Here is a 24,932-nt window from a genome sequence, read left to right on the forward strand (position 1 = left end):
ACCAGGCACAGGCGTCATCTGCAAGGTCCCTGACCGCACCACCAGGCACAGGCATCACCTGCAAGGTACCTGACCACACCACCAGGCACCGGCATCATCTGCAAGGTACCTGACCACACCACCAGGCACTGGCATCATCTGCAAGGTACCTGACCACACCACCAGGCACAGGCATCATCTGCAAGGTCCCTGACCCCACCACCAGGCACAGGCATCATCTGCAAGGTCCCTGACCCCACCACCAGACACAGGCATCATCTGCAAGGTCCCTGACCACACCACCAGGCACAGGCATCATCTGCAAGGTACCTGACCCCACCACCAGGCACAGGCATCATCTGCATGGTACCTGACCACACCACCAGGCACAGCCGTCATCTGCAAGGTCCCTGACCCCACCACCAGGCACAGGCATCATCTGCAAGGTACCTGACCCCACCACCATTGTCTTGCATGGGCTGGGGAGCATCTTCTCTGGATGAGGGATCAGTAGGCCTCAGTGCTGTTCACTGATGAAAGTTGATTCACGCTGAGCAGAAATGATGGCCACCAACGATGTTGGAGATGTGAAGGAAAGCACTATACATCAGCCGCTGTTGTCACCAGACGAGCCTGTGGTGTCACTATGTGACAAGCCCCCACTACTGAATAACATTATTAATCCAGTCATTGTGCCTCTGCATGGACAACACCGGCCTAATCTCATCTTCATGGACACCAATGGTCCAGCTCATCGAGGTCATATCATTAGGGAACGACTGCTGGAGACTGAGGAACCTCAATTGGAGCGGCCGGCACTTTCTCCAGACCTGAATCTCATAGAAACCTTATGGGATCAGCTGAGTGGCCGTGTAGAGGCTCGTAACTCTATACCCCAGAACCTCAATGACCTGAGGGCCGCCCTTCAGGAAGAGTGGGACGCCATGCCTCAGCAGACAATAACTCCACTTGTGACCAGCAGGAGACGTTGTTGTCAACTTGTAATTGATGCTCAAGGCCATAGGACAAGTTATTGAGACACTGACATTTCTTTGGATCACAGCATGATGTCTAGCTTTTGAGGAGCTTTTGGTCTACTTCACTTTGTCAGGCAGGTCCTATTTAAATGACTTCTTGATTGAGAACAGGTGTGGCAGTAATCAGGCCTGTGTGTGGCAATGGAAATTGTACTCAGCTTCCCAAAGATGTGATAAACCACAGTAATTTATGTTTTAGGGGGTGGGCAATCACTATCACACAGGACCCTGGAGGTTTGGATTTATTTTTCCCTTAGTAATAAAGACCTTCATTTATAAACTGCATGTTGTTACTTGTATGATCTTTCTCTAATGTTTACATTTGTTTTGTGATCAGAAACATTTAAGTGACAAACATGCGAAAGAATAAGAAATCAGGAAGGGGGCAAATACTTTTTCACATCACTGTAAGTGCATGTGTATATAATATATGTATAATGTGTGTGTGTATAGATATGTACACATTGTGTGCACAACTAGTAGGCAGCAGAGAGTTCCCCAACTGAGACGTCCCAGATTGTTCCCGGTCTACAGAGGACGCAGATCACAGAACCAGCACCACAGAGTCACGGCTGAGGTGAGGAGGTCGAGCCCGACCACCACTGAGCAGGACACAGAAATGAAACGTCAGGACTGAGCCAAGAAATATCTGCTACAGACTGTTCCCAGGTTTTATGGACTGAAGGGATGAAGTGAATCTTGACGGAGCAGATGGACGGGCCGTGGCTGGATCAGTACCGGGCACAGACCTCCACGTCTGCTCTGACCACAGCGAGGTGGAGGTGGGCACTGCTGTGGGTGGGATTATTACAGAGGAGCTCGTTGGATCTTTTCGGGTTGAAGATGGATCACAATCACCTCCTGCCGGTGATTAGAAGACACTTTCCAGCCGAGAAAACCAGGATTGTTCCATCGCAGCATCAACGTCTCCACCGCTCGGGACCAGGAAAGGCCTTAAAGATGGAGAATAATGACCGACCCGTCTTCACCGGAAATAAACCCTAGTGAGAACTTGTGGCCCTTCTTACACGGACGTTTCCGGTGTAGAACAGTTCTCTCTCGGAGCTGTGTCTGCGGCTGTGGATGGAGCTTATGGCCATCACTGAGGAGAAGGGCGGCCATATTACTATATATACAGCGGGTGAAATAAGTATTGGACACGTCACCAATGTTCTCAGTAAATCTACTGGTAAAGTACGTTGATGTTTGGTTCTTATTCTCAGCAATGGATTTTGTACTTTGATGTTTGGTTCTTATTCTCAGCAGTGGATTTTGTACGTTGATGTTTGGTTCTTATTCTCAGCAATGGATTTTGTACGTTGATGTTTGGTTCTTATTCTCAGCAATGGATTTTGTACGTTGATGTTTGGTTCTTATTCTCAGCAATGGATTTTGTACCTTGATGTTTGGTTCTTATTCTCAGCAGTGGATTTTGTACGTTGATGTTTGGTTCTTATTCTCAGCAGTGGATTTTGTACGTTGATGTTTGGTTCTTATTCTCAGCAATGGATTTTGTACGTTGATGTTTGGTTCTTATTCTCAGCAGTGGATTTTGTACGTTGATGTTTGGTTCTTATTCTCAGCAATGGATTTTGTTCGTTGATGTTTGGTTCTTATTCTCAGCAATGGATTTTGTACGTTGATGTTTGGTTCTTATTCTCAGCAATGGATTTTGTACGTTGATGTTTGGTTCTTATTCTCAGCAGTGGATTTTGTACGTTGATGTTTGGTTCTTATTCTCAGCAGTGGATTTTGTACGTTGATGTTTGGTTTTTATTCTCAGCAGTGGATTTTGTACGTTGATGTTTGGTTCTTATTCTCAGCAGTGGATTTTGTACGTTGATATTTGGTTCTTATTCTCAGCAATGGATTTTGTACGTTGATGTTTGGTTCTTATTCTCAGCAGTGGATTTTGTACCTTGATGTTTGGTTCTTATTCTCAGCAGTGGATTTTGTACGTTGATGTTTGGTTCTTATTCTCAGCAGTGGATTTTGTACGTTGATGTTTGGTTCTTATTCTCAGCAGTGGATTTTGTACGTTGATGTTTGGTTCTTATTCTCAGCAATGGATTTTGTACGTTGATGTTTGGTTCTTATTCTCAGCAGTGGATTTTGTACGTTGATGTTTGGTTCTTATTCTCAGCAGTGGATTTTGTACGTTGATGTTTGGTTCTTATTCTCAGCAGTGGATTTTGTACGTTGATGTTTGGTTCTTATTCTCAGCAGTGGATTTTGTACGTTGATGTTTGGTTCTTATTCTCAGCAGTGGATTTTGTACCTTGATGTTTGGTTCTTATTCTCAGCAGTGGATTTTGTACCTTGATGTTTGGTTCTTATTCTCAGCAGTGGATTTTGTACCTTGATGTTTGGTTCTTATTCTCAGCAGTGGATTTTGTACCTTGATGTTTGGTTCTTATTCTCAGCAGTGGATTTTGTACCTTGATGTTTGGTTCTTATTCTCAGCAGTGGATTTTGTACCTTGATGTTTGGTTCTTATTCTCAGCAGTGGATTTTGTACGTTGATGTTTGGTTCTTATTCTCAGCAGTGGATTTTGTACGTTGATGTTTGGTTCTTATTCTCAGCAGTGGATTTTGTACGTTGATGTTTGGTTCTTATTCTCAGCAGTGGATTTTGTACGTTGATGTTTGGTTCTTATTCTCAGCAGTGGATTTTGTACGTTGATGTTTGGTTCTTATTCTCAGCAGTGGATTTTGTACGTTGATATTTGGTTCTTATTCTCAGCAGTGGATTTTGTACGTTGATGTTTGGTTCTTATTCTCAGCAGTGGATTTTGTACGTTGATGTTTGGTTCTTATTCTCAGCAGTGGATTTTGTACCTTGATATTTGGTTCTTATTCTCAGCAGTGGATTTTGTACGTTGATGTTTGGTTCTTATTCTCAGCAGTGGATTTTGTACGTTGATGTTTGGTTCTTATTCTCAGCAGTGGATTTTGTACTTTGATGTTTGGTTCTTATTCTCAGCAGTGGATTTTGTACGTTGATGTTTGGTTCTTATTCTCAGCAGTGGATTTTGTACGTTGATGTTTGGTTCTTATTCTCAGCAGTGGATTTTGTACGTTGATGTTTGGTTCTTATTCTCAGCAGTGGATTTTGTACGTTGATGTTTGGTTCTTATTCTCAGCAGTGGATTTTGTACCTTGATATTTGGTTCTTATTCTCAGCAGTGGATTTTGTACGTTGATGTTTGGTTCTTATTCTCAGCAGTGGATTTTGTACGTTGATGTTTGGTTCTTATTCTCAGCAGTGGATTTTGTACTTTGATGTTTGGTTCTTATTCTCAGCAGTGGATTTTGTACGTTGATGTTTGGTTCTTATTCTCAGCAGTGGATTTTGTACGTTGATGTTTGGTTCTTATTCTCAGCAGTGGATTTTGTTCGTTGATGTTTGGTTCTTATTCTCAGCAGTGGATTTTGTACGTTGATGTTTGGTTCTTATTCTCAGCAGTGGATTTTGTACGTTGATGTTTGGTTCTTATTCTCAGCAGTGGATTTTGTACGTTGATGTTTGGTTCTTATTCTCAGCAGTGGATTTTGTACGTTGATGTTTGGTTCTTATTCTCAGCAGTGGATTTTGTACGTTGATGTTTGGTTCTTATTCTCAGCAGTGGATTTTGTACGTTGATGTTTGGTTCTTATTCTCAGCAGTGGATTTTGTACGTTGATGTTTGGTTCTTATTCTCAGCAATGGATTTTGTTCGTTGAGGTTTGGTTCTTATTCTCAGCAATGGATTTTGTTCGTTGATGTTTGGTTCTTATTCTCAGCAGTGGATTTTGTACGTTGATGTTTGGTTCTTATTCTCAGCAATGGATTTTGTACGTTGATGTTTGGTTCTTATTCTCAGCAATGGATTTTGTACGTTGATGTTTGGTTCTTATTCTCAGCAGTGGATTTTGTACCTTGATGTTTGGTTCTTATTCTCAGCAGTGGATTTTGTACGTTGATGTTTGGTTCTTATTCTCAGCAGTGGATTTTGTACCTTGATGTTTGGTTCTTATTCTCAGCAATGGATTTTGTTCGTTGATGTTTGGTTCTTATTCTCAGCAGTGGATTTTGTACGTTGATGTTTGGTTCTTATTCTCAGCAATGGATTTTGTACGTTGATGTTTGGTTCTTATTCTCAGCAATGGATTTTGTACGTTGATGTTTGGTTCTTATTCTCAGCAGTGGATTTTGTACGTTGATGTTTGGTTCTTATTCTCAGCAGTGGATTTTGTACGTTGATGTTTGGTTCTTATTCTCAGCAATGGATTTTGTACGTTGATGTTTGGTTCTTATTCTCAGCAATGGATTTTGTACGTTGATGTTTGGTTCTTATTCTCAGCAGTGGATTTTGTACCTTGATGTTTGGTTCTTATTCTCAGCAGTGGATTTTGTACCTTGATGTTTGGTTCTTATTCTCAGCAGTGGATTTTGTACCTTGATGTTTGGTTCTTATTCTCAGCAGTGGATTTTGTACGTTGATGTTTGGTTCTTATTCTCAGCAGTGGATTTTGTACGTTGATGTTTGGTTCTTATTCTCAGCAGTGGATTTTGTACGTTGATGTTTGGTTCTTATTCTCAGCAGTGGATTTTGTACGTTGATGTTTGGTTCTTATTCTCAGCAATGGATTTTGTTCGTTGATGTTTGGTTCTTATTCTCAGCAATGGATTTTGTACGTTGATGTTTGGTTCTTATTCTCAGCAGTGGATTTTGTACGTTGACGTTTGGTTCTTATTCTCAGCAGTGGATTTTGTACGTTGATGTTTGGTTTTTATTCTCAGCAGTGGATTTTGTACGTTGATGTTTGGTTCTTATTCTCAGCAGTGGATTTTGTACGTTGATATTTGGTTCTTATTCTCAGCAATGGATTTTGTACGTTGATGTTTGGTTCTTATTCTCAGCAGTGGATTTTGTACGTTGATGTTTGGTTCTTATTCTCAGCAGTGGATTTTGTACCTTGATGTTTGGTTCTTATTCTCAGCAGTGGATTTTGTACGTTGATGTTTGGTTCTTATTCTCAGCAGTGGATTTTGTACGTTGATGTTTGGTTCTTATTCTCAGCAGTGGATTTTGTACGTTGATGTTTGGTTCTTATTCTCAGCAATGGATTTTGTACGTTGATGTTTGGTTCTTATTCTCAGCAGTGGATTTTGTACGTTGATGTTTGGTTCTTATTCTCAGCAGTGGATTTTGTACGTTGATGTTTGGTTCTTATTCTCAGCAGTGGATTTTGTACCTTGATGTTTGGTTCTTATTCTCAGCAGTGGATTTTGTACCTTGATGTTTGGTTCTTATTCTCAGCAGTGGATTTTGTACCTTGATGTTTGGTTCTTATTCTCAGCAGTGGATTTTGTACCTTGATGTTTGGTTCTTATTCTCAGCAGTGGATTTTGTACCTTGATGTTTGGTTCTTATTCTCAGCAGTGGATTTTGTACCTTGATGTTTGGTTCTTATTCTCAGCAGTGGATTTTGTACCTTGATGTTTGGTTCTTATTCTCAGCAGTGGATTTTGTACCTTGATGTTTGGTTCTTATTCTCAGCAGTGGATTTTGTACCTTGATGTTTGGTTCTTATTCTCAGCAGTGGATTTTGTACCTTGATGTTTGGTTCTTATTCTCAGCAGTGGATTTTGTACCTTGATGTTTGGTTCTTATTCTCAGCAGTGGATTTTGTACGTTGATGTTTGGTTCTTATTCTCAGCAGTGGATTTTGTACTTTGATGTTTGGTTCTTATTCTCAGCAGTGGATTTTGTACGTTGATGTTTGGTTCTTATTCTCAGCAGTGGATTTTGTACGTTGATGTTTGGTTCTTATTCTCAGCAGTGGATTTTGTACGTTGATGTTTGGTTCTTATTCTCAGCATTGGATTTTGTACCTTGATGTTTGGTTCTTATTCTCAGCAGTGGATTTTGTACGTTGATGTTTGTTTCTTATTCTCAGCAGTGGATTTTGTACGTTGATGTTTGGTTCTTATTCTCAGCAGTGGATTTTGTACGTTGATGTTTGGTTCTTATTCTCAGCAGTGGATTTTGTACCTTGATGTTTGGTTCTTATTCTCAGCAGTGGATTTTGTACCTTGATGTTTGGTTCTTATTCTCAGCAGTGGATTTTGTACGTTGATGTTTGGTTCTTATTCTCAGCAGTGGATTTTGTACGTTGATGTTTGGTTCTTATTCTCAGCAGTGGATTTTGTACGTTGATGTTTGGTTCTTATTCTCAGCAGTGGATTTTGTACGTTGATGTTTGGTTCTTATTCTCAGCAGTGGATTTTGTACGTTGATGTTTGGTTCTTATTCTCAGCAGTGGATTTTGTACGTTGATGTTTGGTTCTTATTCTCAGCAGTGGATTTTGTACGTTGATATTTGGTTCTTATTCTCAGCAGTGGATTTTGTACGTTGATGTTTGGTTCTTATTCTCAGCAGTGGATTTTGTACGTTGATGTTTGGTTCTTATTCTCAGCAATGGATTTTGTACGTTGATGTTTGGTTCTTATTCTCAGCAGTGGATTTTGTACCTTGATGTTTGGTTCTTATTCTCAGCAGTGGATTTTGTACGTTGATGTTTGGTTTTTATTCTCAGCAGTGGATTTTGTACGTTGATGTTTGGTTCTTATTCTCAGCAGTGGATTTTGTACCTTGATGTTTGGTTCTTATTCTCAGCAGTGGATTTTGTACCTTGATGTTTGGTTCTTATTCTCAGCAGTGGATTTTGTACGTTGATGTTTGGTTCTTATTCTCAGCAGTGGATTTTGTACGTTGATGTTTGGTTCTTATTCTCAGCAATGGATTTTGTACGTTGATGTTTGGTTCTTATTCTCAGCAGTGGATTTTGTACGTTGATGTTTGGTTTTTATTCTCAGCAGTGGATTTTGTACGTTGATGTTTGGTTCTTATTCTCAGCAATGGATTTTGTACGTTGATGTTTGGTTCTTATTCTCAGCAATGGATTTTGTACGTTGATGTTTGGTTCTTATTCTCAGCAGTGGATTTTGTACATTGATGTTTGTTTTTTATTCTCAGCAGTGGATTTTGTACGTTGATGTTTGGTTCTTATTCTCAGCAGTGGATTTTGTACCTTGATGTTTGGTTCTTATTCTCAGCAGTGGATTTTGTACGTTGATGTTTGGTTCTTATTCTCAGCAGTGGATTTTGTACCTTGATGTTTGGTTCTTATTCTCAGCAGTGGATTTTGTACGTTGATGTTTGGTTCTTATTCTCAGCAGTGGATTTTGTACGTTGATGTTTGGTTCTTATTCTCAGCAGTGGATTTTGTACGTTGATGTTTGGTTCTTATTCTCAGCAGTGGATTTTGTACGTTGATGTTTGGTTTTTATTCTCAGCAGTGGATTTTGTACGTTGATGTTTGGTTTTTATTCTCAGCAGTGGATTTTGTACCTTGATGTTTGGTTCTTATTCTCAGCAGTGGATTTTGTACGTTGATGTTTGGTTTTTATTCTCAGCAGTGGATTTTGTACGTTGATGTTTGGTTTTTATTCTCAGCAGTGGATTTTGTACCTTGATGTTTGGTTCTTATTCTCAGCAATGGATTTTGTACGTTGATGTTTGGTTCTTATTCTCAGCAGTGGATTTTGTACGTTGATGTTTGGTTCTTATTCTCAGCAGTGGATTTTGTACGTTGATGTTTGGTTCTTATTCTCAGCAGTGGATTTTGTACCTTGATGTTTGGTTCTTATTCTCAGCAGTGGATTTTGTACGTTGATGTTTGGTTCTTATTCTCAGCAGTGGATTTTGTACGTTGATGTTTGGTTCTTATTCTCAGCAGTGGATTTTGTACCTTGATGTTTGGTTCTTATTCTCAGCAGTGGATTTTGTACGTTTATGTTTGGTTCTTATTCTCAGCAATGGATTTTGTACGTTGATGTTTGGTTCTTATTCTCAGCAGTGGATTTTGTACGTTGATGTTTGGTTCTTATTCTCAGCAGTGGATTTTGTACGTTGATGTTTGGTTCTTATTCTCAGCAGTGGATTTTGTACCTTGATGTTTGGTTCTTATTCTCAGCAATGGATTTTGTACGTTGATGTTTGGTTCTTATTCTCAGCAGTGGATTTTGTACGTTGATGTTTGGTTCTTATTCTCAGCAGTGGATTTTGTACGTTGATGTTTGGTTCTTATTCTCAGCAATGGATTTTGTACGTTGATGTTTGGTTCTTATTCTCAGCAGTGGATTTTGTACGTTGATGTTTGGTTCTTATTCTCAGCAGTGGATTTTGTACGTTGATGTTTGGTTCTTATTCTCAGCAGTGGATTTTGTACGTTGATGTTTGGTTCTTATTCTCAGCAGTGGGTTTTGTACTTTGATGTTTGGTTCTTATTCTCAGCAGTGGATTTTGTACGTTGATGTTTGGTTCTTATTCTCAGCAGTGGATTTTGTACGTTGATGTTTGGTTCTTATTCTCAGCAGTGGGTTTTGTACTTTGATGTTTGGTTCTTATTCTCAGCAGTGGATTTTGTACGTTGATGTTTGGTTCTTATTCTCAGCAATGGATTTTGTACGTTGATGTTTGGTTCTTATTCTCAGCAGTGGATTTTGTACGTTGATGTTTGGTTCTTATTCTCAGCAGTGGATTTTGTACGTTGATGTTTGGTTCTTATTCTCAGCAATGGATTTTGTACGTTGATGTTTGGTTCTTATTCTCAGCAGTGGATTTTGTACGTTGATGTTTGGTTCTTATTCTCAGCAGTGGATTTTGTACGTTGATGTTTGGTTCTTATTCTCAGCAGTGGATTTTGTACGTTGATGTTTGGTTCTTATTCTCACTGTAACCGGATGGAAAGTTCACGTTTCCCTTTAGTCTCGAATAATTCTACACAGAGAAATCCTCCGGATACTAAACCGCGCTGCTTCTTACAAATTCAGGTTGTGGGCTTATTAATCTTCAGGACCAACGACACTGGAGACCATCAGTAATAAATAATCGTCTGAGATACAAAGTGCCGAATAATTCTGCACACTTGTAAGGGCCAAGGAGGCTCCCTGTAAAGCCATGAGGGCGTTCCTCAAATCCACGTCTAGCCACCAGTTTGCATACAATAATTGTGCTGCTAGATAATAATTACACATACGAGGGGCCGCCAGACCCCTGGACTACTTCAGGGTTTGTAAGGTCACCAGCTTGAGTCCAGGGCGTCTGTTCTGCTTGTAGAATGAGTGTAAAATCTGACCATGGAAAAACTCCAAGGAGAATAGGACAAGCCTGAAATAAAGAGGAATTGGGGAAAATATTCACCCGAATAGCGATAAAGGGAGAGTTGACTACGCCTTCAGCTTTTCTGAGCAGCCTCCACCAAAGGGTTAACTTTCTATACTGCTCTAGAATAAGGAGGACCTGAACCCCAAGATATCTGACCTGAGAGACACAGAAAGGGTTAACTTCCTATATTGCTCTAGAATAAGGAGGACCTGAACCCCAAGATATCTGACCTGAGAGACACAGAAAGGGTTAACTTCCTATACTGCTCTAGAATAAGGAGGACCTGAACCTCAAGATATCTGACCTGAGAGACACAGAAAGGGTTAACTTCCTATATTGCTCTAGAATAAGGAGGACCTGAACCCCAAGATATCTGACCTGAGAGACACAGAAAGGGTTAACTTCCTATACTGCTCTAGAATAAGGAGGACCTGAACCCTAAGATATCTGACCTGAGAGACACAGAAAGGGTTAACTTCCTATATTGCTCTAGAATAAGGAGGACCTGAACCTCAAGATATCTGACCTGAGAGACACAGAAAGGGTTAACTTCCTATACTGCTCTAGAATAAGGAGGACCTGAACCCCAAGATATCTGACCTGAGAGACACAGAAAGGGTTAACTTCCTATACTGCTCTAGAATAAGGAGGACCTGAACCCCAAGATATCTGACCTGAGAGACACAGAAAGGGTTAACTTCCTATATTGCTCTAGAATAAGGAGGACCTGAACCCCAAGATATCTGACCTGAGAGACACAGAAAGGGTTAACTTCCTATACTGCTCTAGAATAAGGAGGACCTGAACCCTAAGATATCTGACCTGAGAGACACAGAAAGGGTTAACTTCCTATATTGCTCTAGAATAAGGAGGACCTGAACCCCAAGATATCTGACCTGAGAGACACAGAAAGGGTTAACTTCCTATACTGCTCTAGAATAAGGAGGACCTGAACCCCAAGATATCTGACCTGAGAGACACAGAAAGGGTTAACTTCCTATACTGCTCTAGAATAAGGAGGACCTGAACCCCAAGATATCTGACCCGAGAGACACAGAAAGGGTTAACTTCCTATATTGCTCTAGAATAAGGAGGACCTGAACCCCAAGATATCTGACCTGAGAGACACAGAAAGGGTTAACTTCCTATACTGCTCTAGAATAAGGAGGACCTGAACCCCAAGATATCTGACCCGAGAGACACAGAAAGGGTTAACTTCCTATACTGCTCTAGAATAAGGAGGACCTGAACCCCAAGATATCTGACCTGAGAGACACAGACCAGCTATTCCAAATCTGTCCACGAGATGGAACAACGTGGTCAGGGTAGGACCCAAATCTGTTCTACTAGTGTGTCGTCCGTGTATAAAGATACCTTTCCAACTCTGTCATCCCTCTGGACACCTACAATAAATAAAGAATGACATATAGCAACTGAAGGATCCGGACCTCGCCACCCCGCCTGACGTCACTATTACGTCAGAAGGATCACGTAGAACGGTCTCCCCACTTGCACCAACGTGATGTTCCGCACCCTTTGGGGACACGTAAAGTCAGCTTGGCACAGTTTTACACAGATACCTCCTGTCCACACAGGCCTAGGAGGACACAGGGAGTGAGAGGATGTGGCCCACGCAGTCACTGACGTGGCGCCACCCTCACCCACAACCCTGACAGGCTGAGAGACACCTTCACTAGTGAAACAGAACCTTATCAGCCCAGTAGGACTGCCACCAGTAAATAGTTCAATATAAGCGCAGTCCGTTAATGGGATTATAGCTGGCCAGAAACCAGCCCTGGTAGCATGGAAAGTTAAACCGAAAAACGGACGTGTGGATTCGTGGATCGAGATAAAAGAGCAGTTCAAGGTTAAATGATATATTTAATCGCCTTAAAGCACACTTGTCAGCAGGATTGTGCTCAGTAACCACATGCACTGTCAGGTGGGTGACATTACACTGATTAATATGATAGCCGGGTGCTGAAATCCATGCTGTGGTTCTTGTGTAATCTTTACTTTCAGTTTGGAGATAATGATATGCCCATGCTCAGGGGCGGCCTGTGGGGGGTGCTGTATCTGGTGCTCCGCGGCGGCCTGTGGAGGGCGCTCTGTCTGGTGCTCTGATTACATATTCATCTGTACGCTCTTATGACAGTTCACTGACCTGCCTGCTATGTTACCTCGCCCCGCACTACTAGATGCATTATGTAAAATAGGAGGCAGGTCAGTGAACGATCAGTGAGCTGTCATAAGAGCATACAGAGGAATATGTAATCAGAGCACCAGATAGAGCGCCCCCCACAGTCCGCCCCTTATCGAGACCATGTAAGGCGTTCGGTCCGCTCTAGAGATCTCAAAAATGTAACCGGTGTGTGACCAGGACGTATGGTAAGTCCACATTTTCCTTATGAAATCATAGCTGACTCAAGTATTTAGACCGCATGGTAGCCACATGGCTAGCAAGCCATTTCTCCTGAGCTTAGCTGCCTCAAGGTGATAGATCTGTCCCTCACATCCTCTGAGGCTTGCCCCCCGCCCTGCTGGGTTCTGAACAGCTGCACACTGAAGGGGGGTTTATAATCCCATGCCAAATAGGATACAAATGATTGCCATGAATCTCCAATATTCTTCACAGAGCCGCCGAAGGCTCCATTGTCTGTGAAAATGGGAGAGAGAACGTCTGCGCCTGTCTAGTACCTGCTCCAAGGGGAAACGTGCAGCATATGCCCAAGTCTGTGCGGACTCTAGCGACAGGGAATTCAGACAAGCGCTGAATCCAGTATAAAAACTTGGGTTTGATATTGACTCTCCTGAGGAGCCCACAAGTGTAAGACCACTCAGCCGAATGACCGGCCTTCCAAGTATGGAGAGACCCTGCACAACCCGGGCTTTGGTCTACATGAGCTGCAGCAATGTTTAAGGAAAGTCGGCGTATATTAATATTCCTAGCTTTACCAGCCAAGACCCCGGTCTGTTCTGGATGGATCATGTATAAGATCACTTCCCTGTGTCTTGTGGACAGTATGAATCAGGGGGACAGGGGTCCTTCCCGGGCTTCAGAGTAACCACCAACCTTCCTTGAAGCTTGAACAGCACCCAAATCTTGCACGAGTTAAGTTTCAAGAAGTAATGACGACAACAACTCCTTTTTATACAGGATTTATATAGGTCATTGGGCAGCCATACTGCCCAGGGTTCCAACCTGAGGAAGGGACTTGACAGTCTCCATTGTCTAATTCTCAGTAATGGGGAGTCAAGCAATGACTGTTCCTCAGAAAGCCTTTGAAGGTGCAGGTCCCCTAAGCATGTGGCCGCCTCACCAAAGACCGTGTCACATCTGGAGGTGGAGAAATTACCATAATAGTCATGAAAAACTTTATTAAACATATAATGATCGCAACAGAATGAATTGAACACACCTGTGATGGAGGAGAGGACGATGGAGGAGAGGAACGAGCCGGATCCTTGTGGCCGAATCCTTATGGAGCAGAGATTTCCTACTCCTTTCCTTATTTAATATTAACAATTCTCTTTGGCCATGGACCTATTTAAGTCCGTAGGATCAGTGACGTTCAACAGCAGATTCCATATGTTTAGTTAGATCAAGTTCCCACCGTATTAAATCTCTTCTATTCGCAGTCACCCCATTAATAGAGGGGAACCTAATAGTTGCTTTATAGGCATCTGATCCAACTAGAGGACCTGAATGACTAGCATTAAAGACCCCAAAATCTGATTGAGGAGAATGGAGCTTCTCTACCACTAAGGGTGACCGCAGCCAAGCGGGGGTTAGTATCCAAGGTGTCCACCCTGGACCCACCCTAAGCTTAACAGTAGTGGGCTTCCTCTCCGTACACCAATGCACCTCGACTGGACAGGAGCATTATAAAGGAGACAGGGCTGTTTCCATTTCTAAAAGCCTCCATCCAGAAGAATATCTGAGAGGAGCGCCCAGCAGGACACACGCTCAGCTGCTTAGGAAGACCTCTGCTCCGTGTCGGAGAGTGAGCCTCCATATCCGCGAGTGAGCCTCCATGTCCGCGAGTGAGCCTCCATGTCCGCGAGTGAGCCTCCATGTCCGCGAGTGAGCCTCCATGTCCGCGAGTGAGCCTCCATGTCCGCGAGTGAGCCTCCACGTCTGCGAGTGAGCCTCCACGTCTGCGAGTGAGCCTCCACGTCTGCGAGTGAGCCTCCACATCTGCGAGTGAGCCTCCACGTCGGAGAGTGAGCCTCCACGTCGGAGAGTGAGCCTCCACGTCGGAGAGTGAGCCTCCACGTCGGAGAGTGAGCCTCCATATCCCATCCTGCAGATGATATTTTGACCCCACTCAAATTCACAGTTGGAGAGGACATCAAGTAGCAGGACTTAATCAGGGAGGCTACAGATATAATTGGTGCTTGAGCCCAGCCCGGACCTTGTCCCCTGGGTTCACCAGTGGTGACCTGAAGAGGGCGCTATTCACAGGAGATGCCCCTGCAATCCGACAGATGTGGAGCTGCTGCAAGGAGGAGCCGACAGAGATTGCCAATTCTAGATGTGCCGATAGACCCCGACCCAAAAAGACTGGACGCTGCTAGAAACTCTCAGGGGACTGCAACAAAGTATCAGTGCAGGGTGTACAGATTTATGCAACCACATTATTTACTTCTTTATTTTTCAGTTGAATTGTGCAAATTCTGGGCAACATTACAGGTGAAAAAGTTCTGAAAGTATTTTTCTTGTTAGGATTTTTTTTTCCCATTACAAAAACCTGTCATTTTAATGGGTATGCAGATCTCGTACATCCACCGTATGTACGTTATGTGTGTGTATGTTGTGTATATACATGTTGTCTGTGTATAGATGCATATGATTTGTAGATTATGTTCTGCTCCACTCATACAGTTTTCGCTGTTTTGAACAGGGAGCTGGGGTCGTAGGACGTCCGCCTGTTGCCGCTTCTCCCCCTCCATCTCTTCCCGCCGTTGGCAAGGTGCATAGATTCGTTGGTGGCCTCGAGCTTCACACCACAGATCTGGATGATGCCCCTTTAGAGGACAACAGTCGCCCTGTTAAACGTCCAGCTCCTCCACCGCCTTTACTGCACCAGGTGTCTGCAGCTGCCCCGCACCAGGCTCCGTCCCCCAACATCACAATGAGGAGGAGCGCTCCCCCAGTGCCAGCACTCCCCTCCAGAACACCGCCAATTCAGCCAACATGGATGCATCTGCCCTCTCCTGCACTTCCGCCTCCAGGACCACCACCGTCACCGCGGCCACCAACACCCTTCACTGAAGAGCTAAAACACAGAGGAAGAAGAGCGCTAAGATCATCCAACCCTGAACCAGCCTACGCCCCTAGCCCCACGGTCAGTTCTTCATGAAAATGGGGTGTACTGGGACGAGACAGTATGAGAAGAATGAAACACACGCACTAAGAGGATCACTGACCTCCAAGGATTAATGAGAGTAGTGATCAATGCAAATCCGGGAAAGAAAAATGTTGCTCCGTGACACTGGTGTGTATTTGGTGTGATCATACATCACCCATCACACTGCATAATATGCTGTTCATATGAATAGTGGACTATGTGGTGTGATCGGTGACGTATGAATAGCGGACTACGCAGTGTGATCGGTGACGTATGAATAGCAGACTACACGGTGTGATCGGTGACGTATGAATAGCGGACTACGCGGTGTGATCGGTGACGTATGAATAGCGGACTACGCGGTGTGATCGGTGACGTATGAATAGCGGACTACGCGGTGTGATCGGTGACGTATGAATAGCAGACTACGCGGTGTGATCTGTGACGTATGAATAGCGGACTACGCGGTGTGATCGGTGACGTATGAATAGCGGACTACGCGGTGTGATCGGTGACGTATGAATAGCGGACTACGCGGTGTGATCGGTGACGTATGAATAGCGGACTACGCGGTGTGATCGGTGACGTATGAATAGCGGACTACGCGGTGTGATCGGTGACGTATGAATAGCGGACTACGCGGTGTGATCGGTGACGTATGAATAGCGGACTACGCGGTGTGATCGGTGACGTATGAATAGCGGACTACGCGGTGTGATCGGTGACGTATGAATAGCGGACTACGCGGTGTGATCGGTGACGTATGAATAGCGGACTACGCGGTGTGATCGGTGACGTATGAATAGCGGACTACGCGGTGTGATCGGTGACGTATGAATAGCGGACTACGCGGTGTGATCGGTGACGTATGAATAGCGGACTACGCGGTGTGATCGGTGACGTATGAATAGCGGACTACGCGGTGTGATTGGTGACGTATGAATAGCGGACTACGCGGTGTGATCGGTGACGTATGAATAGCGGACTACGCGGTGTGATCGGTGACGTATGAATAGCGGACTACGCGGTGTGATCGGTGACGTATGAATAGCGGACTACGCGGTGTGATCGGTGACGTATGAATAGCGGACTACGCGGTGTGATCGGTGACGTATGAATAGCGGACTACGCGGTGTGATCGGTGACGTATGAATAGCTGACTACGAGGTGTGATCGGTGACGTATGAATAGCTGACTACGCGGTGTGATCGGTGACGTATGAATAGCTGACTACGCAGTGTGATCGGTGACGTATGAATAGCGGACTACGAGGTGTGATCGGTGACTTATGAATAGCTGACTACGAGGTGTGATCGGTGACGTATGAATAGCGGACTAAACGGTGTGATCGTTGACGTGGGTGTTGTATGTGTCATTCGGTATCTGAGGGGTCAGGGCTTGGTAATGGGCAATGTCAGCCATGTTGTCTGATTTTAGTTGCTTTATATGTGACACTGCAGATCGTGAGGAACACCTCAAACGTCAGTAAGATCTCGACCACGTCCAGCAGTCCTCTGGTAGGTGGAGGCTGGCAGCCTTGTTGTTGGGTGCAGAGGTTTGTGGTGTGTTTCATGTATGTGGAGGGCTGGCAGTTATGTTCTAGGGGGAAGATGTTTGAGGTGTCCCCAATTGTGATTTCACACCTTTTTCCTTTGTTGCTGCTTTGACTGCAGCAACTTGCGCCAAGTCCGCCCTCCCAGCGACGGCCAGCTGTCCCCATCCCCTCTAAACCAGTCATGTTATCTCCAGACGCCAACTTCATTCTCAGACCGGCAGTGAAGCTGGAGCCTTTGGTGAGTTCCTACGGGACGTGGGGGTTTATTCTCAATCTTTTTGGGGCATATATGGATTATGGTGCAGGGTAGGACCTTTTATCTCTGGTTGCAGACAATAGGGTGTGTGAAGACCCGGGGTCTTCCGTGGGCATAATACTACTCAGTCAACTCAGGGTGATGGTAAAACAGTGTGGCAATACTTTATTGAACCACCAAAGGGACAATAAACACATAGAACAGTCCTAGCCAATGCCCAAAATGGTACAACATTACACAGTCTCACCCTTCCGGTCCGCCCACCTGAACTAGAACAGCTGCGACTTTAGGACTTCCAGGGCCAACTACCTCAACCAATGGCCCCCCGCTTTTGGCGGGCCCCCACAGAGAGGAGATAGTAGCAAGCTTAGAAAGCTGAAAGTCCATCGAGGTACATAACCAGGAGACTGAGGTTCCCACCCTGGCCTCTCCGAGAGTTTCATGGGGCCAGATGACCGGTTGGTCCCAATCTGACTTCTCCGAATGTCTCCATGGGTTCCAGGCGACCGGAGGGTCCCACCTGGCAACCCCAAACAACATATCCATGGGGCCAGATGACTTCATCCTCTCAACTTGGTCTCCCCAAATGTATCCATGGGTTCTCTGATGATCAATGGAGCAGATCCGTATCCTTCCAGTCAGAGCCGTGTACCCTTAGGCTGGAATCCTGTAGAATCCAAATCTGTGTCTCTCTGAATCGAGCCATGCTGCCAAACTGATGTCCTGAAGAGTCTCTCTGATATTTGATTCTCTTTGCAGCAGGATAGAAAACCCTTTTTATATTTACATATATGGCTAAGGTCATCAGTCACAAGTCGGGGGGGAAAGGTGCAGGTCTCAGGTCTCATTGTTTGCACTAATCCCCCTGGTGTTGTAAATAAACTAGCTTGTTTAGTACAATATTCAATTAGCATAGTAACAAACATTGTTTCCAGACGAGGAGAAGTCAACATTCAGGTTTATGCACATAATAGTATGTCCTTCTTGACCAGCCACAGAAATACACATACATTCACAAGTCAACACAAACACAATAGTGTATTTCTCCAGGCTTAAGAAATCTAGAAGTCTGGCTGATTAAGATAAGAAGCTGTTTCTTCACAGGGTACAATGTTTTTAGTTCTGAATATTGGTATAGAAGTACGGGCTGAAGATGAAGGCATGAGTCAGAGGTTGATGAAGGGTGATGATTGCTCCTTGGATATAGGGGGCATGGTCCGGGGTGGTCGCACTGTGGAATTGAGGGGACCTTTCTGTTAGAATAGGGTCACTCTGTACACCAATCACATATTTAGCACTATCTTTTATGGAGTAGAAAGTTCTTGTGTAACACTGGAGTAGTTGATTATTGATTGAGAGCCTCGCAGTACCAGGTGTAGGGGCTTATACTGTCCTCAGGGTGGTTCTTATAACTGTATAATAGTCCCTGTAATATTTCTGTTCTGCAGCAACCAGAGATGCTAAAGCGAATGGTCGTCTACAACTCCTCCTTCCGGTTAAATAAGCGACAAGTAATACCTCTGGGTGCCGTGACTCTTCCCCGTTTGTCTCACGGGTGCTGTGATCTTTCCCTATCCCCTCGAGAAGACAGTAAAATAAAAGTTTTGCCATAGTTTTAATATTCCGAGACAATATTTTTTTGCCTTTGGCCAATTTATGATAGGACCTTTCTTCCCTCACTCTGTCTTCCCTGGTACTTTGCTCCCTTCCTCCTTTGTTTTGTCTTCCTGGTTGCTTTGCTGTTTTCCCTTTCTCGCTCTGTCTTTTCTGGTGCTCTGCTCCCTTCCCTCCCTCACTCTTTCTGGGTGCCCTTCTCCCTTCCCTCCCTCGCTCTGTCTTTCCTGGTGCTCTGCTCCCTTCTCTCCCTCCCTCTGTCTTTCCTTGTGCTCTGTTCGCTTCTCTCCCTCCCTCTGTCTTTCCTTGTGCTCTGTTCCCTTCTCTCCCTCCCTTTGTCTTTCCTGGTGCTCTGCTCCCTTCCCTCCCTCACTCTGTCCTTTCTGGTGCCCTGCTCCCTTCCCTCCCTCATGCTGTCCTTCCTGGGTGTCCTGCTCCCTTCCCTCCTTCACTCTTTCTGGGTGCCCTTCTCCCTTCCCCCCCTCGCTCTGTCTTTCCTGGTGCTCTGTTCCCCTCTCTCCCTCCCTCTGTCTTTCCTTGTGCTCTGTTCCCTTCTCTCCCTCGCTCTGTCTTTCCTGGTGCTCTGCTCCCCTCTCTCCCTCCCTCTGTCTTTCCTGGTACTCTGTTCCCTTCTCTCCCTCCCTCTGTCTTTCCTTGTGCTCTGTTCCCCTCTCTCCCTCCCCCTGTCTTTCCTTGTGCTCTGTTCCCTTCTCTCCCTCGCTCTGTCTTTCCTGGTGCTCTGCTCCCTTCTCTCCCTCCCTCTGTCTTTCCTGGTGCTCTGTTCCCTTCTCTCCCTCCCTCTGTCTTTCCTTGTGCTCTGTTCCCTTCTCTCCCTCCCTCTGTCTTTCCTTGTGCTCTGTTCCCTTCTCTCCCTCCCTCTGTCTTTCCTGGTGCTCAGTTCCCTTCTCTCCCTCCGTCTGTCTTTCCTTGTGCTCTGTTCCCTTCTCTCCCTCCCTCTGTCTTTCCTGGTGCTCAGTTCCCTTCTCTCCCTCCGTCTGTCTTTCCTTGTGCTCTGTTCCCCTCTCTCCCTCCCCCTGTCTTTCCTTGTGCTCTGTTCCCTTCTCTCCCTCGCTCTGTCTTTCCTGGTGCTCTGCTCCCTTCTCTCCCTCCCTCTGTCTTTCCTTGTGCTCTGTTCCCTTCTCTCCCTCCCTCTGTCTTTCCTTGTGCTCTGTTCCCTTCTCTCCCTCCCTCTGTCTTTCCTGGTGCTCAGTTCCCTTCTCTCCCTCCGTCTGTCTTTCCTTGTGCTCAGTTCCCTTCTCTCCCTCCCTCTGTCTTTCCTTGTGCTGTGTTCCCTTCTCTCCCTCCCTCTGTCTTTCCTGGTGCTCTGTTCCCTTCTCTCCCTCCCTCTGTCTTTCCTTGTGCTCTGTTCCCTTCTCTCCCTCCCTCTGTCTTTCCTGGTGCTCAGTTCCCTTCTCTCCCTCCGTCTGTCTTTCCTGGTGCTCTGTTCCCCTCTCTCCCTCCCCCTGTCTTTCCTTGTGCTCTGCTCCCTTCTCTCCCTCCCTCTGTCTTTCCTGGTGCTCAGTTCCCTTCTCTCCCTCCCTCTGTCTTTCCTGGTGCTCTGTTCCCCTCTCTCCCTCCCCCTGTCTTTCCTTGTGCTCTGTTCCCTTCTCTCCCTCGCTCTGTCTTTCCTGGTGCTCTGCTCCCTTCTCTCCCTCCCTCTGTCTTTCCTGGTGCTCAGTTCCCTTCTCTCCCTCCCTCTGTCTTTCCTGGTGCTCTGTTCCCCTCTCTCCCTCCCCCTGTCTTTCCTTGTGCTCTGTTCCCTTCTCTCCCTCGCTCTGTCTTTCCTGGTGCTCTGCTCCCTTCTCTCCCTCCCTCTGTCTTTCCTGGTGCTCTGTTCCCTTCTCTCCCTCCCTCTGTCTTTCCTTGTGCTCTGTTCCCTTCTCTCCCTCCCTCTGTCTTTCCTTGTGCTCTGTTCCCTTCTCTCCCTCCCTCTGTCTTTCCTGGTGCTCAGTTCCCTTCTCTCCCACCGTCTGTCTTTCCTTGTGCTCTGTTCCCTTCTCTCCCTCGCTGTCTTTCCTTGTGCTCTGCTCCCTTCTTTCCCTCCCTCTGTCTTTCCTGGTGCTCTGTTCCCTTCTCTCCCTCCCTCTGTCTTTCTTTGTGCTCTGTTCCCTTCTCTCCCTCCCTCTGTCTTTCCTGGTGCTCTGTTCCCTTCTCTCCCTCCCTCTGTCTTTCCTTTTGCTCTTTTCCCTTCTCTCCCTCCGTCTGTCTTTCTTTGTGCTCTGTTCCCTTCTCTCCCTCCCTCTGTCTTTCCTTGTGCTCTGCTCCCTTCCCTCCCTCACTCTGTCCTTCCTCATGCTCTGCTCCCTTCTCTCCCTCCCTCTATCTTTCTTTGTGCTCTGTTCCCTTCTCTCCCTCGCTCTGTCTTTCCTGGTGCTCTGCTCTCTTCCCCCCTCACTCTGTCCTTCCTCATGCTCTGCTCCCTTACCTCCCTCACTTTTTTGGGTGCCCTTCTCCCTTACCGCCCTCACTTTTTTTGGGTGCCCTTCTCCCTTCCCTGTCTCACTCTTTCCGGGTACTTTTCTCACTTTCCTCCTTCATTCTCCTGGGATCCTGGATCCTTCTTCCCTGTGACCCATGTGAATTTGTGTCTTCACCAGACACTGTCTTGTCTCTTGAGATCTGGCCTGTAGCCATTGTTCTGAATCTTTATAGTTCTTTTTTTCATAGTCGTGGATGATGTAAGTGGCCGGAGCTCACATCAACCCATCAGAGCTCGGCTTTCATTTCATTTGTTTGCTGTGGTTGTTCCTCTGAGATTCGGGGTGTTGCTTGTACTGAGCCCCCTTCTTTCCCCATTATTTCACACGTTACATGTCTATGCTCTCGGCTGTTGGGTGTTTGACCTTCCCCTTCCTTTGGATTTTCTGCACTAACCATGATGTCTTTTCTATTGAGGGATTTCAGAAGTATGTGGAGGACTTTGACCCCTACACGATGGTGAGTGGGGAGACCCCTCCATTATGGTATACTGCTGGGGCCGTGGTTACCTGACCCAATCTGAAGCGATAGTCTGCGTCCCCAGTCTGCAATAATCTGTTTTATAGGTTTCTTTTCTTTCTCAGTTCACTACGGAGCAGATCGCAGAAAAGGACGTCCGGCAGCTGAGAATAAAAAAGGTGAAAGGATAAATCTTTTCTCTCCATGCTCAGGGTTATAATGTGCCAGTGTACTATAAGACATGTATGAGAAAGTATGTACCCCCTTGAGTGTGGCAGCACAGATGAGACCTATGGCACTGGGCTGATCTGGATCGCCGCTCTGCCTTCTCCCTGTAATATATATATACGAGTATCAGTGAGCAGTGACCCATGTAGGGGGCATCCAGCATGCCAACACTGTAACATACATACAGTTAGCTCCAGAAACATTTGGATGGTGATACAAATTTTGGCATTTTATCTGTTTACCAAAACATATTCCAGATCCAGTTCTATAATCAGTATGGGCGTAAAGTGCCAACTCTCAGCTTTAATCTGAGGGATTCACATCCTAATTGAAGGAAGGGTTTAGGAATTACAGATGGAGCTGCCTCTTATTGAAGGGCTCAAAAGTAATTGGACAATTATCTCAGAAGCTCGTTAATGGGCTGCATGGGCTTTTCCCTCGTTAATCCATCATCTATTAAGCAGTCAAAAGGTCTGGAGCTGATTCCAGGTGCAGCATTTGCATTTGAAAGCTGTTGCTGGGAACCCGCAACATGCGGACAAAGGAAAAGAAACTCACCATCACTAGGCTGAAAAAAAAAGAGAAATCCATGATAGAAATGGCAGAAAGGTGAGGAGTGGACAAATCAATAGTTTGGTACATTCGGCAAAAAAAAGAGTGCTCTGGAGAGCTGGGAACTCAGAAAGGCCTGAACCTCCACAGAAGATGGCAATGGTGGATGATTGCGGAATCCATCCCATGGTGAAGGAAGACCCTTCACAGCATCCCCCCAAGTGAAGACTCTTGGGGAAGTCGGGGTCTCAGTATCTAAGTCTACAATAAAGAGAAGACTTCATGAGGGCAAATACCGAGGGGTCACCCCAAGGTGCAAACCATTAATCACTCGGAAAATAGAAAGGACGGATTAGACTTTACCAAAAAATCATCTATAGAAGCCGCCCAGGTCTGGAAAAGCAAAACGAAGATCAACCTGCACCAGAATGATGGGTGTGATGGTAGTCACTACTCACTGACCAGCCGTGAGGCAGCGTAGTCAAATGTTCTGGGGTCAGATACCTGGAAGAGCTTCTCTGTAAGGAGAAAAAGGAGACCAGCGGCGCCCATCTGAGAGCAGCTATTCAGGATAACAGAATCCATTCACCAGGTGCTTTGCTCACCTGGTATCCGGTATATTGAGGCTTCAATTGACATCTTATGTCATAGGAAAATTTGGGGGATCTAGTAATAGATTTTTATATTTCACAGGTATGCAGCACATGGTGGATAATTAGGAGAGATTTGATTGGCTCTCCTAAGGCAACATCAAGGATCACAGGTATACAACTGAAAAATCAATGTGGCGCTTCCCAAAAAAATCTTTCATATGTTCTCATATATATGAAAAAAAAATTTATTCCAGGCAATCAATAAAGCACAATGCGTTTCAGCTAATTTTTCACAATAGGCCTTTGAAGGGTAGATAACCTCAGTTTAGGTCTGGAGTTCCCCCAAATAAATGTGGACATCAAAGAGTTAAGAGTTGTGAAGAATGTTTTAGGGAGCGGTACTGTGCTATGTTGTAATATATAGTTACATTTAGGGAATAAGATCATCTTAATTAAGGTAATCCTTCCCGACACTGATGGCGGTAATCTCCCCCACAAGGAGAATTTACACTTAGCGTATTCTAATAAAGGGCGGACATTACTGGAGAGGTCCTCTCTATCATTCCTATCAATCAGAATTCCCAGGTATTTGAACCCTGACACTACAGGTAAAGGAGAGAACGTTTCCAGATCAGCATTCAGAGAGGGCGACAGAGACAGAAGAGAAGACTTATCCCAATATATGAAGAGGCCCGAATATTCACTAAACTTCTCAATAGTAGATATAACAGATGGGAGAGTATTACTGGAGAGGTCCTCTCTATCATTCCTATCAATCAGAATTCCCAGGTATTTGAACCCTGACACTACAGGTAAAGGAGAGAACGTTTCCAGATCAGCATTCAGAGAGGACGACAGAGACAGAAGAGAAGACATCCCAATATATGAGGAGGCCCGAATATTCACTAAACTTCTCAATAGTAGATACAACAGATGGAAGGACATTACTGGAGAGGTCCTCTCTATCATTCCTATCAATCATAATTCCCAGGTATCTAAACCCTGACACTACAGGTAAAGGAGAGAACGTTTCCAGATCAGCATTCAGAGAGGACGACAGAGACAGAAGAGAAGACATCCCAATATATGAAGAGGCCCGAATATTCACTAAACTTCTCAATAGTAGATATAACAGATGTGAGAGTATTACTGGAGAGGTCCTCTCTATCATTCCTATCAATCATAATTCCCAGGTATTTGAACCCTGACACTACAGGTAAAGGAGAGAACGTTTCCAGATCAGCATTCAGAGATGGCGACAGAGACAGAAGAGAAGACATATCCTAATATATGAAGAGGCCCGAATATTCACTAAACTTCTCAATAGTAGATATAACTGATGGGAGAGTATTACTCGAGAGGTCCTCTCTATCGTTCCTATCAATCATAATTCCCAGGTATTTGAACCCTGACACTACAGGTAAAGGAGAGAACGTTTCCAGATCAGTATTCAGAGAGGGCGACAGAGACAGAAGAGAAGACTTATCCTAATATATGAAGAGGCCCGAATATTCACTAAATTTCTCAATAGTAGATATAACTGATGGGAGAGTATTACTGGAGAGGTCCTCTCTATCATTCCTATCAATCATAATTCCCAGGTATCTGAACCCT

At 45.0% G+C, this 24,932-nt stretch overlaps 1 protein-coding gene across 1 annotated transcript in view; it reads left to right on the forward strand.

Annotated features, from left to right (window-relative positions):
* LOC141174218 (harmonin-like) overlaps nucleotides 1–24,932 on the forward strand; it is a 140,401-nt gene that overhangs the window by 24,120 nt on the left and 91,349 nt on the right. The window contains exons 5-10 of the mRNA XM_073659034.1: nucleotides 15,137–15,580; nucleotides 17,044–17,100; nucleotides 17,257–17,376; nucleotides 18,843–18,905; nucleotides 21,904–21,945; nucleotides 22,071–22,124. Coding sequence (XP_073515135.1) covers nucleotides 15,137–15,580; nucleotides 17,044–17,100; nucleotides 17,257–17,376; nucleotides 18,843–18,905; nucleotides 21,904–21,945; nucleotides 22,071–22,124 — 780 coding nt within the window. The remainder of the gene's footprint in view (nucleotides 1–15,136; nucleotides 15,581–17,043; nucleotides 17,101–17,256; nucleotides 17,377–18,842; nucleotides 18,906–21,903; nucleotides 21,946–22,070; nucleotides 22,125–24,932) is intronic.

This window comes from Phyllobates terribilis, unplaced genomic scaffold (genome assembly GCF_046119375.1).
Source record: "Phyllobates terribilis strain yellow unplaced genomic scaffold, ASM4611937v1 Scaffold_13__5_contigs__length_258822181, whole genome shotgun sequence".
Taxonomy (NCBI): Eukaryota; Metazoa; Chordata; class Amphibia; order Anura; family Dendrobatidae; genus Phyllobates; species Phyllobates terribilis.